The sequence below is a fragment of the Cynocephalus volans genome, chromosome 10 (assembly GCF_027409185.1).
Source record: "Cynocephalus volans isolate mCynVol1 chromosome 10, mCynVol1.pri, whole genome shotgun sequence".
NCBI classification, from domain to species: Eukaryota; Metazoa; Chordata; class Mammalia; order Dermoptera; family Cynocephalidae; genus Cynocephalus; species Cynocephalus volans.
Genome location: NC_084469.1, coordinates 57758872 through 57777363, shown reverse-complemented (window position 1 = coordinate 57777363; position 18492 = coordinate 57758872). Strand labels below are relative to the sequence as shown.

The 18492-nt window shown below is 46.0% G+C and overlaps 1 protein-coding gene across 1 annotated transcript in view; it reads right to left on the bottom strand.

Annotated features, from left to right (window-relative positions):
- The window catches only part of SPTBN4 (spectrin beta, non-erythrocytic 4), an 82950-nt gene extending 64814 nt beyond the window's left edge, over positions 1–18136 (bottom strand). The window contains exons 1-4 of the mRNA XM_063110793.1: positions 17965–18136; positions 5594–5745; positions 4330–4503; positions 1586–1677 (exon numbers count right to left, since the gene is read on the bottom strand). Of these exons, the coding sequence (XP_062966863.1) occupies positions 1586–1677; positions 4330–4503; positions 5594–5745; positions 17965–18136 (590 nt within the window). The remainder of the gene's footprint in view (positions 1–1585; positions 1678–4329; positions 4504–5593; positions 5746–17964) is intronic.
- Between the last annotated feature and the right edge of the window lie 356 nt (positions 18137–18492).

Genomic DNA, 18492 nt, shown 5'->3' with positions numbered 1-18492 from the left:
GTTTTGGGGGGCCAGGGGTGGAATGTAGTGGATTGAATTATGTCCCCCCAAAACTCATTGAAGCTTGAATTGTATCCCCCACATTTTATGTATTAGAAACTTAGCCCCCACTGTGACTGTTAAGAGGGTGGGAAATCCTATTATGGTAATTGAAAGGTGGAGCCTTGAAGAGGTGATTGGATTGTAGGACCCGTGCTGTAGTGAATGGATTAAAAATGGTGGTCAGGGGCGTGGTTCTGAGCGCTTTTTTTTTAAAGATGACCTGTAAGGGGATCTTAACCCTTGGCTTGGTGTTGTCAGCACCACGCTCTCCCAAGTGAGCTAACCGGCCATCCCTATATGGGATCCGAACCCGGGGCCTTGGTGTTATCAGCACTACACTCTCCCGAGTGAGCCACGGGCTGGCCCATGAGAGCTTGAAAAGAAAAGGAGAGTCTGTTTCTCTCTCTGCTCTCTCTGCTTCCATCATCTTGCAATGTGAGACCCCTGGGTCGCTGTTGCCACCACCAGATGGACTTTGGACTTAGCCTCAGAAACTGTAAGCAATAAATTTCATTTTCTTTATAAATCACCCAATTGCAGGTATTTTGTTATAAGCAACAAAAACGGACTAATACAGAGGGGGAGAAAGGGAGATAGAATGGTAGGGAGGGAAGGAAAGAGGTGGATGGAGAAAGACAGGGAGAGCCAAGGAGATGAAGAGAGAGAGACAGGAGAGGAGAGAGGAGGAGAGGCAGAGGGAAGAAGTGAGGGAAGGCGAGAGGGAGGAAGGAGAGAGAGAGAGCAAGATACAGACAGAGATGGGGAGAGAAAGAGGGACAGGAGGGAAGAGAAAAGGAAAGGAGGGAGGGAGGGAGGGATAGATCAGTACAAGGAAGAGCCGACACAGAAGTAAAGACCAACACATGGATAAACAGAGGCCATTGCAAGATGAACAGACAGTTCCAGAAGAATGAGAGTCAGAGAAAGCCCACCTTGATCCCACCCATGCCTGCTCCCTCTTCCTCCCACGGTGAGGGTGCTCTCCAGAGGGCACTTGAATTTCAATCCATGTCCCTCCCTGCAGCACAGAGAGTCAGGGGCCCAGGTGGACATGTCCACTAGAACCTGCACCCCATCCCATACTGGAGGTAAACAAGACCCTGAACTTTCCTGCCTAGGCTGCCAGAGCCCTGGTGTGTGCTCCTAGACAGAGGTGTGTCTGCTCACAAGGGTGGCCAGAACTTGGACACAGAGCTGGAGTCCACAACAGGTGGACTCCACCTGAGCTCAGCCCATGAGATCTCTTGAAGTTCGGGATGTGATGGGGTGGGGGATGGAGAGAAGGCAGCAGGCTGGGGAGGGTCCACCACTTTTCAGCAGTGACCTCTGAGGAGTCTGAGGTTCTAAATTTGAATCTGGCCTTCCAGCTTGTTAGGAAGGTTTATTTGTCGAGGTCGAGAAGTGTACATATTTTACTTACAAGTTCATTAGCTTCAAATATAACTTTCTGACACTGAGGACATGGGCTGCTCCTTGAGGTCTTGTCCCAGAAGGAACCCCAAAGGTTAGGGGCTGCCTACTGTGAGGAGTGGGCAGGGCTTACCCAGCTGTCTTCATCTGACACCATAAGAGCAGGGCATCCTTGGCTGAGCGTGTCTCTCTGTTGTCCTCAGTCTCAATTTTGATTACTTGAATCTGTGAGGATACAAAAAATAGCTAATGGGGCCTGAAGGGCTTAGAAGCGGGAGACCCCCCTCACCAATCCTGGTACCAGGGAGGGAGGCAGGTGACAGAAGAGATGGGGGAGGCAGCTTCAGGCTGGGTTTGGCAGTTCAGGAGTGTGAGGATGACTTCCGGACTGGGCCAGGACATCCAAAAGTGAGGGAGGTGGTTGTGGATTCAGGTCTGTTTCCAGGGAAGCCTCCAAACTGGGAGTCTGGGCCATTTTCCTGATCCAAGACACCCTCACCTCCTGCCTGGGGTAGTGCAGTGGCCTTCATGCTGATCACCCTGTTCTTACACCTACAGTCCGTTCCCCACGTCGCAGAGGGAGGGACCCTGCAAACACCCAACTCAGATCACGTGCCTCCCTGCCACTCAAGGTAAAAGCAAAAGTCTTCATGTTCTCCCTTCAGTAAGTCTATAACCTCCTTCATCTTTAACAGCTCACTCCACGCCAGACACCTGCTGGTCTCTTCACTGGATCACCAATGTCCTCCCACCTCGGTGCCTTCTCACTGGCTGTTCCCTCTGCTTAGAACATCCTTTCCTCAAGTCCCCACATGGCTCCACCCTTCCTTCAGGTCTCTACTCACATGTCACCTTCTTCTTGAGGCCTTCACTGACCACTTGATGCTAAGTCTCAACACACACTCAAGTTTCATATCCCCCTTCCCTGCTTTATTATCTCTTTAGCAATTATCACCACTTATATATTTTATGTATTCATCATGTTTACTGTCTCCCTCACTAAAATGTAAAAGTGCTGGGATAATAGGGATATTTATCTATTTTGTTTACTGCTGTATCCCACTTAGGAGGTGTTCAACAAAGTTCTGAATGGCTCAGAACCTAGAATGAGTTCTAGAGCCTCAGGGGAGCATTTGAGACTTGGGTCCTGGACTCAAGAACTGGGTTTGGCATATGGGTTCCAAGGGAGAATCAAGACACTTCCAAGGAGGTTCCAGCCCTTTGTGCAGGGCTCCAGCAGCCAGCGGTGATGCTCCACCTCCATGGTCTCATTCCCTGATTCTGTACTGACAATGTCCTACCTGTCTCCAGCCCCTCCCTGTCCCCTGAGCTCCATCCCCAGCATCCAGTGGACTTCTAGATGCACGCCCCCCTTTATCCTGGACCCATAACCACCATGGCCTCAGCATCCTCCCCAAACCTGCTCTTCATCCCCTGCCCTGTCTCAGGGCAGCCCCATCATCCCCCAGTCCCCAGGCCAGAGCTCTGCATCTCCTCATTGACCCCTCCCCCCACCTGCACTCCTCCCCTATGTACTGTCCACTCCAACTCCTGAGTGTCGTCTTCACCCATCCCGACTTTGCCTCCCCAGAGGCCCACCTTTGTTTAACTAGAGTCTCCTCCCTGGGCTCTTGACCCCCAATTTTTGTGACTACTTCCAATCCACAGGGGCCTTTCTAAACAGAGGCCATTGCAAGATGAACAGACAGTTCCAGAAGAATGAGAGTCAGAGAAAGCCCACCTTGATCCCACCCATGACTGCTCCCTCTTCCTCCCACGGTGAGGGTGCTCTCCAGAGGGCACTTGAATTTCAATCCATGTCCCTCCCCCTGACATAACTCTCCAATCTTTCCCATCTCAGATAAAATAAAATCCAAACTGCTAATCACAGATCACCTTAGACCCTACCAACCCCTCCAACCTCATCTCCTCCTTGTCTCCACCCTGCCTCCTATTCTCTAGCCACACTGCTCCTCCTCCTGTACTTCCAACGTGCCAAGCTCATTTCCACCTCAGGGCCTTTGCCTCTGCTGTGGCCCCTGCCTGGAGTGCTTTCTCCCTCATCTTTGCATGTCATTCAGCCATCAGCTTCTCAGAGAGCCCTTTTCTGACCACCATGACTAAAATCTCAACACGTCCAACCTGATATTTCATATCCCTTTTATTGCTTTGTCATAATCTATTCTTTTCCTCATAGCTTTTCTTTTTACTTTTCTGCCTAGAGCTGGTCCTTTTCCCATACATGTCTTGTTTATGTATTTATGTATTTGTTTATTGTCTGTCTCCCTCATCACAATGTAAGCTCCATAAAGGCAGAACATTTGTCTATTTGTTTCTGTACTGAAGCAAGATTGCCTAGATTCAAATTCCAGCTCCAATACCAGCTATGTGTGACCTTGGGCATACTACTTCACCTATCTGGGTTTCGATTTCCTCACTGGAAAATTGGGGTTAATATATAGTATCTAATTTATGGGGTTGCTGTGTGTATTAAAGTCGAGTGCTTTGAACAGTGCTTGGGGGCTGGCCAGTTAGCTCAGTAGGTTAGAGCATGGTGTTGGTAACACCAAGGTCAAGGGTTCGGATTACCATATTGGCCAGCTGTGCAAAACAAAAACAAAACAAAAAAACAGTGCTTGGGAACAGAGCAAACTATATATATATATATGAGTGTGTGTGTGTGTGATGATGATTATAGTAATGGCAGTGATAATAATTATTTTTATCATTAGTTTCATCCCCACTACCTGGAACAGGGGTCCCGGAACATATTAGGAATATTTTTGGAATGAATGAATGAATGGGTAAATGGGTGGGAGACGTCGTCCTGAGGCCCCACTGTGAGCATGGGCTGGGCAGGGGTCACTTGAGGGTCACCTGGAAGCGCAGGATGATGGTCCAGACCAGCCCCAGCGTCAGCCGGTGATTCCCATCCACAATATCATGCGATCCCACGTTCTCCAGGTGCACTCGCTGCTCCTTCAGGAACTGCAGCGCCTTGTCCACGTTCTCCAGAGAGTGGATCCGCATGCGGCCGCGCGTGGGCCTCGGCTAGGGCGGAAGGGGCGTTGGACAGGACACATCAGGAGCCTGGTCAAGAGCACTGTGCCCTCGGCCCCGCCCCTTCCAGAGCCACGCCTCCGAGAGTGTCCAAGGTCAAGCCACACCCCTTCAGTTTCATCAAAACTCAGGACTCAGTTCTTCTACGGAAGCCCGGCCCCTTCCCTTAGCCAGACTCTTTCAAGAGTCACGTTCCTTCACGGCTTATTCAAGTCCCTGGCTCTGTCCCTTCCACTGACGCCCCACCTCCAACCTAATAACCACCCATCAACCTGGAACCCCAGTCCTATGGCCTATCGTCATAGTCCCGCCCCTTACACTGGATCTCTGCCCCAGACCACCAATGTTTTGCCACTAATTCCGCGGCAGCAGCCCTCACAGCCCCCCGTTCACGCCCCTGCCCAGAGGCACGCTCATTCCAATCAAGCCCCGCTCTACGATTGCCCCTATTCTATAGCCATGCCCCTCACGACTCCCTGAGCTCCAGGCTCCAGTCCTCTAATGAATCTCTACCCCATCCGAATCCCACGCTTTGAGAAGAAGGCCCACCCAAACCCAGAAACACGTCCCCAACCTTTACAACAAGCCACGTCCCTACAACACCATCTGCGTCCCCACGACCTAGGTCTTACCCTACCAATGAACACTGCTCTCCAGCCTAGAACCCCGCACCCTCATCCATCTACCCCTGCAACAGAGTTATGCCCCTGTTTTATAGCCATGCCCCTTGCCACCTCATACCCCAGGCCGGTCCCTTCTGATAAAGACCCCACCTTCCCAATAGCTCCACCCCTTCCAACAGAGCCCCGCTCCCTCCAGCGAAGTCCTCCTCTGACCCAGCCGGTTCAACAGAATCCCGCTTCAATTCCAAGTCACGATCCTGGGCTCCTCACACCCAAGGTCCACTCCTGGGCCACAGTCCCACCCATCCGAAAAAAAAGAGACCTCTTACCCACAGGGCCTTTCTAGGACTCTCCACTCCTCCATTAGCCCGGCCCATGCTTGTAGTCCAGCCCCTCCAGCGATCCCACAGCCTGAGACCCCAGGGCCGCCCCGTCCCCAGCCCTTCAGGCCATCTCACCAGCTGCTCCCCAGACAGCACTTCCAGGAGCCGCGTGAGCACGAAGCCGTCCCGGAGGTCCGTATACAGGTCCCCGATGTGGCAAGCCACGCGGGCAAGGTGCGAGTTCACCCACTTGGTGAAGGTTTTCTTCTGCACGGCCTCCCGCTCATCTGGAGGACAGGCCCTGATGAGCTTCCACCACCCCAGACACTCCATGCCCCCTTCCAGGTTCACTCCAGCCCTCTACCATCCAGCCAAACCCTGTTCAAGCTCAGCTCCCTGCCAGAGTCAAGCCTCTGCACAGGCGGCTCCTCCTACCAAGGACGCCTTCCCCTATCCTCTGCGGCCAACCTGGTGAAAACCTCCCTGTCCTTTAAAGTTTTCCTGAGAGATCACATCCACAGGAAACCCTCCCTGTTTGCTACCTCAGTTGGCTCTTGAGATAACTGTGAAATATATACCTGGTCGTCCCTGTCTCCCCACATACAACACCTAAAATCCTTGAAATCTCCAAAGTGATGTGTCTTTTTGGATGCTAATGAGTTGATGGGTGGCTGACAGCTAGGTAGCTTCAGGATGGGGGCTGGTCACCTGAAAGTGGAGGGGAGATGGACTGAAGGTTAAGTTGGTCACCACTGGTCCATGCTCCATAAAAACCCAAGAGCACAGGGTTCAGAGAGCTTCCGAATAGCTGAACACGTGGAGGTTCCCGTAGGGTGGACACCCCAGAGAGGGCAAGGAAGCTCCGTGCCCCTTCTCCACGCTGCATCCTATGCATTTCCTTGTCTGTATTCTTTGTAATATTCTTTATTATAAACCGGCGAACGTAAGTGTTTCCCTGAGTTCTGTGAAATTAATTGAACATGAGGAAGAGGCTATGGGAATCCAGATTCATAGCTGGTCAGTCAGAAGCACAGGCAAACTAACCTGGGGCTTGCAATCAACTGGCTTCAGAAGTAGGGGGCAGTCTTGTGGGACTGGGTCCTCAATCTGTAGGATCTAAAGCTATCTCCAGGTGGTGTCAGAACTGAATTGAATTAGAGGACACCCAGCTGGTGTCTGCTATAGAAGTGATTGGTTGCTGGTGGGGGGAAAACCCCACACATTTCTTGGTGACCAGAGGTCACAGAAGTCATCCATGTTGACTGTTGCGGTGTGAGAGCAGAGGAAAAACAGTTTGTTTTTTCCACTCAGTTCCAATTATTCATTCAATAAATATTTGAGTGCCCACTCCGTGCCTGGCACTGTTCTAGGGTCTGTGAATACAAACAGGACCCCTCCCTCACAGAACTCAGTTTAGTGGACACAGATAACACAGATCGAACACTGGGGAGCCATGGAGGGCTTAATGAGGGTGAGAGACAGGATGAGAGTCCTGTTCAGGAGTATCTCTTGTCTGCTGTGTGAAGAGGATCAGAGAAGGTAAGCATGGCAGCCAGGGAGGAGATGGGAGAAGGGATCCATGAGAGACAGGACCCCAGCAGAGGTTATTTAGAGATGAAAAGTAAGATGCAACTGACTGGCTGTGGGAGGTGAAGAAGAGGAAGGAATATGCTAGACTGAGCACTCCCTGAAGGCAGGAAACATGTTTCCTCCATCTCTTCTTTAGAGCAACAGTGTTGGACAAAAGGCTATCCAGGTAGACACTGCATTTCCCACCTTCCTAGGGGCAAGGAGCAGGCACGTGACTCAGTTCTCACCAATGGAAGGGAGCAGAAGAAGGTGTCCAACTTCTGCCCCACTTGCTTACAAGGAAATTGTTCAGGACCTCTCTTGCTACCTTTATTATTATTATTATTATTAATAGCTTTATAATGGCTTTAGTATGAGCTATAATTCCCATTCTATAAAATTCACCCTTTTAAAGTGTAAATACAGTGGTTTCTAGTATATTCACAGAGTTGTGCAACCATCACCACTATCTAACATCAGAACATTTTCATTACCCTGAAAGGAAACCTCATACCCATTAGCAGTCAGTCCCTACTCCCTCTTCCTCCAGCCTCTGGAAGCCACTAATCTACCTTCTGTCTCTGTGGATTGGCCTATTTTGGACATTTTATATAAATGGAATCATATAGGCCGGCCCGTGGCTCACTCGGTAGAGTGCGGTGCTGATAACACCAAGGCCACGGGTTCGGATCCCATATAGGGATGGCCGGTTTGCTCACTGGCTGAGCGTGGTGCTGACAACACCAAGCCAAGAGTTGAGATCCCCTTACCGGTCATCTTTTAAAAAAATAAAAAATTAAAAAATTAAAAAATAAATGGAATCATATAATATATGGCCGTTTATGTGTCTGGCTTCTTTCACTTAGCATAATGTTTTCAAGAGTCATCCATCTTGCAGCAGGCATTAGTATTTTATTCCTCTTTATGGGTAAATAATATTAAATTAATATTATATATTATAATTAATATAAAATATTAAATTAATATAAAATTAACTACAAATAATATTGCCTTGTGTAGATATACTACATTTTAGTTGTCCATTCATCAGCTGATGGACATTTGCGTTGTTTCCTCTGTTTAGCTATTATGAATAATGCTGCTATAAACAATTGGGTACAAGTTTTTGTGTGGACATATGTTTTCGGTGTTGACCATCTTTTCATGTTCTTATTGGCCATTTGTATATCTTCTTTGGAAAAATGTCTATTCAAATTCTTTGACCATTTTTTAATAGGGTTATTTGTCTTTTTATCATCTGCACTATCTTTGCAACTTTTTTTTTCTTTTTTCTTTTTTTTTTTAAAGATGACCAGTAAGGGGATCTTAACCCTTGACTTGGTGTTGTCAGCACCACACTCTCTGAAGTGAGCTAACTGGCCATCCCCATATAGGATCTAAACCTGTGGCCTTGGCGTTATCAACACCACACTCTCCCAAGTGAGCCACAGGTTGGCCCTTATCTTTGCAACTTTCTGTAAATCTATAATTATTTTATAATTAAAATTTTTTTTAAGAAAGGAATTGCTGCCTGGCCTTCCTCTTTCTTCCCCTGACTCCTATAAGCTGGAACACCAAGATCTACAGAGCACAGGATGGAAGGAATCTGGAACCTGCGTTGACTCTTTGGAAAAGAATCTCCCTGTTAGCTGTGCTGCTCATCACAGGGCTATCCAGGAGAAATATGCTCTATCTCCTTTAAGCCACTGTATTGTTGAATTTATTTGAGTCTATTTGTTGAAACATCTTTTTAAAAAAGAAAGAAAGAAAGGTAATATGAATCTTTCTTTTTTTTTTTTAAAGATAACCGTTAAGGGAATCTTAACCCTTGGCTTGGTGTTGTCAGCACCACGCTCAACCAGTGAGCTAAACGGCCATCCCTATATGGGATCCGAACCCGTAGCCTTGGTGTTATCAGCACCTCACTCTCCTGAGTGAGCCATGGGCCGGCCCCAGTAATATGAATCTTTCTATGAACTTTTTCTTTTTCTTTTTTTTTTTTTTTTGGCAGCTGGCAGGTATGGGGACCCAAATCCTTGACCTTGTGTTATCAACATCCACTTTGAGCGTCTGGTCAAGATGGCCAAATAGACGGTCCCGAGTGTCACCCTCTCCCACAAATCAACCAATTTACAACTATTAAAAAGCAATGGCCTGGCTCAGGAATGGCTCACTTGGGAGAGTGTGGTGCTGATAACACCAAGACCACAGGTTCAGATCCCTATATAGGGATGGCCAGTTGGCTCACATGGGAGAGCGTGGTGCTGACAACACCAAGTAAAGGGATAAGATCCCCTTACTGGTCATCTTTTTTAAAAAAAGCAACGACAGCCAAGCTGGGGCCACTAGAGATCAGGAAAAGAGGAGAGACCTACAGAGTGCATGAAGGCGGGAGAAGCCGCAATGGGAGAAAGAAAGTACCATTTCGAGCCCTGGCCACTTCAAGGCTGGAGCTGGTGAGTGCACAGAGCAAGAGCTGGCAAAAGCCACAGCTGTGCCCTTCATATGAAGTTGCTTGGAGGTGGCAGGGGAGGAGAGGGCCTTGATGGCCCCAGGCCCACATAGGAGCGAGAAGCCACAACAACTGAATAAAAGGAGCCACTCAGAGGCTAGGCCCAGCAAACAGTCCACCTCATGGGAATTGTTTGGAGCATGGTTCAGGGGGAGACAGACCCACCGGCAGAACACTGGGGCACAGCATGGACAGCTGATCTGTCCCCCAGTCAGTGTAGGACCACTCAGTGGAGACTGGTTAGGAATATAGAACTGCAAGGGGTGCAGTTTGATGAAAAAACTCAGGTCCAGACCAGAGTTTCTACACAACCCAGGTGCACCAGGTCTCACCAGACCCAGAAGGAAGTATGTACAGTCAGCCATTAAAACCTGAGCTGCACAAAAAGCCTTCCCTAAGGAATCAGCAGCAAAGCAGCAATTTAGCTCAACCACAGAGCTCAAGTGCCAGTCCCCCCAGGAAGTTCTCCCATTTTAGAAGTAAGCAAAGGACAACAAATTAGTTCCAGTGCAGAGTTTAAGTGGTGGGAACAGCAAATAATCCAACACAGAACTGAAAGATAAAGCAAAGTACCCACAACCAGAGACAAAGTTTGATATGTACTGATAAAGGTCTCACATCAGCAAAGAATACCTATAAAATCTAGAAGGACTGGAAGTCCCCTGGGCTACTAAGCCAGGGAGTGGGCAGGGCTGGGGGCTTTGGCCATGCCCCCCCATGCACAACCAGCCCAGTGATGACCAGGAGCTGCCACAGGAAGCACCCAGGGCTCTCCCGAGCCAGGGCACTGGGGGACTGAGGGCTTCAGCCACAGCCCCCTGACATCTGCACCCAGCCCAGCAATGACCAAGCCACCACTGTAAGCCCCCTTCTCTCCCCTGTAGGAAAGAGGGGGGTGCCACAGGCCTCAACCATGCCCCTCCTCCTTCCTCTTTCTCCCACCCTGTTTCCTTCCTCTTTCCCCGCTCTCTCTCTCTCCTTCTCAACTGCTCCACAACATCATAGAATGTAAACAAATAATAATATTAATAAACAAACTTAAAACAAACAAACAAATAAAAAAATCCGCTTTAACCAACTGAGCTAACCAGCCAGCCTTTCATGAACGTTTTGACATACCCTCATATTTCCCTTTTCAAACATTTGAAATCACTTAATTTTTTCATAAAATTGCACAGCCTTGTAACACCAAGATTATGGATTCAAATCCCCACACCAGCCAGCTGCCAAAAAAAAAAAAAGCATTTTCATAAAATTTACCTTTTATAACATTATTAAGTATTGCATTTTACTTTAGAAATAAAAGATATAGATTGATCTGTATTTTTTTTTTACTTCAAGTTGTATCTTGAATATTTACCTTTGATTTGAAAGCAAATATGAAGATAGTAACAGTAAATTTAAATGAAATATTTTGTTTGTTCAAATGTGGGTTTTGTGCTGTTTAGATAGGGTGGGAACCTGTGTAAGCACCTGACCATCAATCACACATGAGGAAGTGACCGCAGAAAAACTGGGTGTTTTTTACTCTGCTTTCCAATGGCCAATGCCCATGCCAAATAGCAGATTTGGGCTAATACTAAAGCCAACACGGAACTTTAGTGCATCCCCAGAGTGGTGCCAGAATAAAGACAATGACATTCAGTCCTGCTTCTATTGATGACCAGCTGTGTGACTTCTTGAGGTCATCTCTCCTCTCTGGGCCTCCATTTTCCTATTTGTAAAAAGAGGGGTTTGGACAAGATCAGGGTTTCTTCAGTGGGTTCCAGGGGACCCTGGGTGTTTGAGAACTTATACTTGAGGAAGAGAGATCCAGGACAATATTTTCATTTTGCAATTTCATTTTGATGATACTCAAAGAAAATCAATAGAAACATATCCTGGACCATTCAGATGGCAACTTCATAAAGGACAATGCTGTGAGATTTTGGTATTTATTACAAACTTGTTAGCATGGAGCAGGGGTCAGGAACTGAAATGCCCATACAGGCCACATAAGCCACATACATTGAGAGAATGACGACCTCCTGAAAGGGGGCAGTGGCCACACAGCTCCTGGGATTGCAGCCTCACCATGACGGAGGCCCAGTATTGCCGTATCATGTGACATTACATGAGGAGCCAAAAATCTGGATTTTTAAAAAAACAAAATCTCCCTATTTTTAAATGTTGGCAATTGACTTACATTTTTATAAAACACAGTGGGAGTGCAACCAAATATGTCTCAGAATTCCACTCTGATCTGAGATGACCCTGAATGCTTACTGTGTTGGTGAGTGTGCTTGGCTACAGTGCGGGTGTCTTCTGCTTGCCCTCCAGTGCCACCCCCAGTCCTCTGCACCTGCTCTGGGCCCAGGGAGGCTGGCAGTGTGGACTGTATGAATGGGCTCCCCAGCCCTGAGCAGCCCCCAGACTTTCAGCTGGATGTGGCCAGAAGGAGATCAGAGGAGAGACAAAGGGTCAAGGAATTTATTCCTTCTTGCTCTCTCTCTGCCTGACCAGCCTCTGGCAGTGCCTGGTTCCTCTCCCTAATAGCCAGCTCCTGCTGGGGAGGCCTCTTTCCCTACTCACCACTCTCTTCCCTGTCCTTGGGGGTCTCCATTGCCCTTGTAGGTTCCCTCAGCCCTGCCCACCCCTCTGTAAATAGTTCCTTCATTAAACTCTCCTCAGTTTTACCACTTTGAGGGGGGGCCATCTGCTTCCCGCCAAGACCTTAGCTGACACAGATACCTTTGGGTTGTCAAGACTCCAGGCCAAATGACAGTTGTCCTGCCTCTGCCATTGTGCTCATATTGACTACTTTTACCACTTACATATTCTTCTCCACTGTGGTAATCAACAATCACAAGTGGAATACATTTTCTCAGAATAAGACTTTAATGTATTCATATACTTAATACATTGAGGCTTTCTTAGAGCAGAAGAATAATTACTCCTTTATCCATTATTGGATAAGGGGAAAAGGATAGAGAGAGACTTAATATGTAAATGATATGCTTGGGTATTAGTCTGGAAAAAGCTAGGAGGCCAAAGAATATCAAATATTGATAGAAATGTGGGGATATTATAACTTTTGTGTCTCCCTGTGGGAGTATAGACTGGGACAGCCACTCTGAAAGCTATCTGAAACTGCTAAGGCAAATTAAATTAGGGCATACCCCCATGACCCAGCAATTCGGTCCCTGCATATACATCCCAAAGACTTTTTTCACACTGGTTCACAAGGAGCTACGATCAAGGAGGTTCGACACAGTGCTATTTGTTGGGGTAGGAAGTTTGGGGATGGAGGCAGCCTGGCTGTCCTGTACTGGGAATGGGTCAAATATTGTGAGTGTACACCATAGGCCCCACACAGCAGTTAGAAGCAACAGGTTAGATGCATTCAGAGTCACATAGATGAGTCTTTTGTTTTTTTTTGTTTTTTTTTTTTTTTGGCAGCTGGCCAGTACGGGGATCCGAATTCTTGACCTTGGTATTCTAACACTATGTTCTAACTGAGCTAACCAGCCAGCCCTGAGTCTTAAGGTACAGTGCTGAGAGAGCGCCGAATCCTAACCACTAGACCACCAGGGAACTTCTTAAGGTACAGTGCTGAATGAGAAAAGAAGGCAATCTAGAACCTGATGAACTTGCATCAATTTACAATACCTGCATGCATAAACCCACAGATATACGGTTCCAAGATTTATGACAAAATGACATTGCAGTTCTTGAAGAAAGGATGGTCTTTTCAATAAATGGATCTGACTCAACCACATATTCATATGCAGAAAAAATAAACTTCAACCCAGACTGTATACAATAACAGATAATAAATTTCATTTGGCTTACGAATCTAAATATGAAAGGAATACAACATAACTTTTAGAAGAAAACATCAAAGAACATCTCCATGATTTGGAGTTGTCAAAGATTTCTCAAATAAGACACAAATAATGTTAGCCATACAGGAAATAATTATTAAATAATTATTAAATTAGACTACATTAAGAAACAGAATTAAGAAATTCTCTTCATCAAAAAGCCCCATTAAAAGAGTGAAAAGAGAAGCTACAAGCGCCAGCCCATGGCTCACTTGGGAGAACGTGGTGCTGACAACACCAAGTCAAGAGTTAAGATCGCCTTACCAGCCATCCTAAAAAAAAAAGAAAAGAAAAGAAAAGCGAAGCCATGGAGTGGGCGAAAATATTCACAACACATATATCTGACAAAGGACTTGTACTCTAGCAAAACCACCAGTAAAAAGCAGACAAATTAATAAGAAAATGGGCAAAAGACTTGAATGGGCATTTCACAAGAGGATATCCAAATGGCCAACAAACATATGAAAATGTATTCTATCTCACTGGTTGTTAGTAGTAGTCAGGAAAATGCAAAGTAAAACCACAACAGAATGTACATCCGTCAGAATAACTAATACTAAAAAGACTGACCTTGATAACACCAAGATCAAGGGTTCGGATCCCCTTACCGGCCAGACACCAGATAAAAACAAAAACAAAAAAACCAAACTGACCATATCAAAAGTTGGATGCACTTAGGGCCGGCCCGTGGCTCACTCGGGAGAGTGTGGTGCTGAGAACACCAAGGCCCCGGGTTCGGATCCCATATACGGATGGCCGGTTCGCTCACTGGTTGAGCGTGGTGCTCACAACACCAAGTCAAGGGTTAAGATCCCCTTACCGGTCATCTTTTTAAAAAAAAAAAAAAAAAAAAAAAAAAAAAAGTTGGATGCACAGCAACTGAATCGCTCATACACTGCTGGTGGAAATGTAAAATGATACAAACTGGCAGTTTTCGGGGATTCCATGGTATAATGGTTAGCACTCTGGACTCTGAATCCAAACTGGCACTTTCTAGTAAAGTTAGATACACACTTATTCAGTGACCCAACTTCACTCCTGGGTGGGTATAAGTCACCAGGAAATGAGTGCTGATGCTCGAAAAAATACGCTAGAAAGTTGAGAGCACCACCATTTGTAATAGCCCCAAACAAGAAGAAACCCAAATGCTCATGAACAGGTGAATGGATAAGCAAATTGGGGTATATTCACATCATGGAATACCATACAGCAATGAGAAGAAACAACCTACAAGTACAGGAAGATATGGATGAATCTTAAATGCATAATGTTGAGTAAACGAAGCCAGACATAAAAGAGTACAGAATGCATTATTCCATTTATATGAATTTCAAACACTTAGCAAAATGAATCTGTGCTGTTAGAAATTAGGAGAGTGCTTACCCTTGGACTGTAGTGACAAGGAGGCGGCCTGAGGGGGCTTCTCTGGGGCTGTCATGTTCTGTTTCTTCATATGGGTGCTGATTACAAAAGAGTGCTGATTTGTGGAAATACTGGACACTCATGATTTACCTGCCATTTTGTATGCATGTACTAGTTTATTATAAAGGTATATAATTAATTAGCAATGCACATTTTGCAAAATTATCCATATGCAAAGAAAAGGGTTCACATTAAAACTATCTGAATGGTTGCTTATAGGGGTGAAGGAACAGTGTGAAATATGGGAATAAAAAAGAATAAACAAATAAAGAGGAGAGGGGCCTCACACAGACAAATGACGACAGCAATCCACAAACTGTGGAGGGTGAATAACAGAACTGTCTCAGAAGAGGGTCCAGACAATTTTTTAAAACATTTTCATGCAAAAGCATATTATGGACGACTTTTGTCAAACGTTTCTCTTTAGTCTGAATAGAGAAAAACCATGAGGGAAGTGGGCAAAGGGATGCAAAAGAAATGCTCCATAGTGGTCTACAACACATTTGCACTTTGAGCAGCAAGGTAGTTTCAGCAGGATAGCAGCATCATTAAGTTACTGTTAAGCTCAATGTTTTTGAGGTTTGGGTCTGAAGGTCCTCTATAAACCTGTTTTAGGGGGGCTGGCCTGTTAGCTCAGTTGTTTAGAGCACAGCCTTATGACACCAAGGTCATGGGTTCGGATCCCCGTACTGGCCAGCCACCCCCCCCAAATAAAATTTAAATAAATTAAAATAAATTTTTTAAAAAACCAAACTCTTTCAGTTGTAGAGATATAGGAGAACTATAGGCATGGGATATTTGTGCATTTGTGTGCATTTAAGAAAACTGTAATTACATTAATTTAAGTGGACACAAAGATTGTATGAGAAAATTATTTTTCCATAAAGGGGACCTCTACATTCTCTGTGATAAATGCTCTCTGAAATGTGGTTCTAAGATTTGAAGTGTCCTTGATTTTCATTTTACCATACCCCACCTCTGCTTAACATTTTTCTGTAGCTTCTCAGTGCCCCACGAGGCCCTTTAATATCTGGCTCCCACTGGCTCAGCTCCCGTCATCATTTACTCCTCACCTATAGCCTTCTCATGCAAGCCATTCCAACTGCTGGAGGACTTAAATATGCTGTTCCCTCTGCCTAGAACATTCTTCCACTCTCTACACCTTTAGGTGTCATCTCCTCCTCCAGGGAGCCCTCCTTGATTCTCCAGGCTGGATCAGGCACCTCCTCGGGGCTCCTACAGTCCCTGGGCTTCCTCATCACATACTCCGCCTGTGCCTCACCAGTCCTGGCCCCAGCCCCAGTCCTAACCCTGACTCCTCTGGGTCATCATTGTCTGGCTGAATCTGTATCTCCCACTGGACTGGGAGCCCTGTGAGGGCAGGACCAGGGCTGGCTCAGTCACCACTATGTCCCTCATGTTATCCATCATGGGCCAGGCACAGAGCAGGCACTAAATAAATATTTTTGGATGAAATAATAAATTCTAGAATTCTAAGTTGATATGTTCCCACCTTTTTAAAGTTCTAAAAGTCTGAAAGTATGATTCTCAGTTTCCATGAGTATTTGTTCATATCAGTCTGGGTTTCTAGATCTGAGGAAGCTGGCAATCCATGGGTTGAATCTGGTTCATTCCTTGTGGCACATACAGATTTTTTTCAAATTGAGAAATCCCAGGCAAATATCAGAGCAAGTAACTTTGGGCCCATATTTCCTCACGGCCAGAGCTGGTGACCAGGACATTGTTCTCCAATTGACCACAGCCCCTAGTCCACTGCTTTATGTCCCCTTCTTCCCAGAGAGCCTTTGTTTTTGACACCCCTGCTTGACATCTTATAAAGTTCCTAGAATCTTAGTATCAAAGATCCCATGGTTATAAATTGCTGAGTTACTAAAGTTCTGAGATTTTGAGGGAACTGATTCTAACTTTAGGGTTTTAAGATTTCATGACTATAACAATCTATATTTTATGATCACAGTGCTCCAGATTTCTAAGATGTTAAGGTCCCAAGGGTCAAAGATGCTAGTGGCTTCATGTTTTAAAGAGTTACAATTATAAAGTTACACATCTCTGAGGATTCTCAGGGTCTTTGCTCATAGATCTTTTTTTGAGGGGTGGGGTTACAGCTGGCCAGTACAGGAATCGAACCCTGGACTTTGGTGTTATCAGCATTGACTCTGTGCTCTAACCAACTGAGCTAACCGGCCAGCCCTCCTCATAGAGTTTTAATGCTAATGATTTAATGTTTGTGAGGTTCCAAAGCCCTATGAATATAAAGTCCTAAGGTTCAAAGTTCTACAGTTCTGAAGGTCTAAGGTTCTGCAACTCTATACCTATATAAAGTTCTCTGGTCTTTGCTGATATTGTTCTAAGACATCAAAGGAGAGCGACCAACCATCCCAGTTGGCCTGAGACAGTTTCAGTGGTAAAACCAGGAAGGTTTCGTCACTCCACCTCAAAGTCTTCAGAATCCACATTTCTGACCTGAAACTCTAAAGGTTTAAATTATAAAATCTTAAGAGTCTATGTGTATTAGAGTTTATGTTTCTAAGGGCCTAAGATCCTAGGGGTCTATTATTAAAATTTCTTAGGTCTGTGATCTTAAAGAACATTTCCAAGGGTCTCCATTTCTGATGGGCTCCGTTTTGAAGAATCTCTGACCATTGCATTCCAGGTCCTAAGATCCGATGGTTCTGCATTTCAAGATTCTAAGGGGATATGTGTATAAAGTCCTGCATTTCTGGGATTATATATTTCTAAAGTTCTAAGGCTGTGCTGTCCCATACAGCAGCCACAAGTCATGTGCAGCTATATTTAAATTTAAATTAATTAAAACTAAATAAAATTTAAAACTCAGTCCCTCAAATAGCATTGGCCACATTTCAAGTGCTCAATAGCCACACATACTAGTGGTTACTATATTGAAGATCACAACTGTAGAACATTTCCATCATCCTGGAAAGTTCTCTTGGTCAGTGCCAGTCTAAAAGTTCAAGTGCTAGGTCTGTAACTGCCTTCCCACCCTCCAGGCCATCAAGGTTCTCAGGCACTAAGATGCACAGATGCCACCCCAGCAGTTCTCTCCTCCTTCCCTTCCCTCCCCTCCCTTGGTCCCACCCCAGCTCTCCTCCGCTAGCTACCTGCCAAAGCCTTGATCCGGGAGCACTCAAAGAGCGAGGCGGCTGCGGTGGAGGAGGCCGGCTGCTCCCGCTCCCAGCCCCGATCTGGACTCTCCCAGTGGGCTGCAGGGTTGTTATTGTTAGCAGCAGGCAGGCCCTCCATGTTGTCCACTTCCCCTGGTACCTGTGCCATCAGGGAAGTTGAGGCCTAGGGATGGGGAGAGACAGGTTAGGGTTTGAAAAAGGACCTCACCTCAGAGGTCCTGCTTCTAACAGTGACTGGCTCTGAATCCTGTCCCCTCTCTCACCCTCAGTTTCTCTGTCTTAAAAGTGGACATAATAATAATGATAACTGCTTCTCTTCCGGGTTCTTCCCAAAGTCGGGAAAAGCTGGGTTGAGAGAATGAAAAAAAAAAAAATTATAATAATGTTCACCCTGACCACTTTGCAGCGCTGTGGTAAAGCACCTGGCTTCGTGTCTATCTGGCACAAGGTAGGGGTTCAGCAAATTATCACTGTTATCATTATCAGAATAACATTGTTATCAAT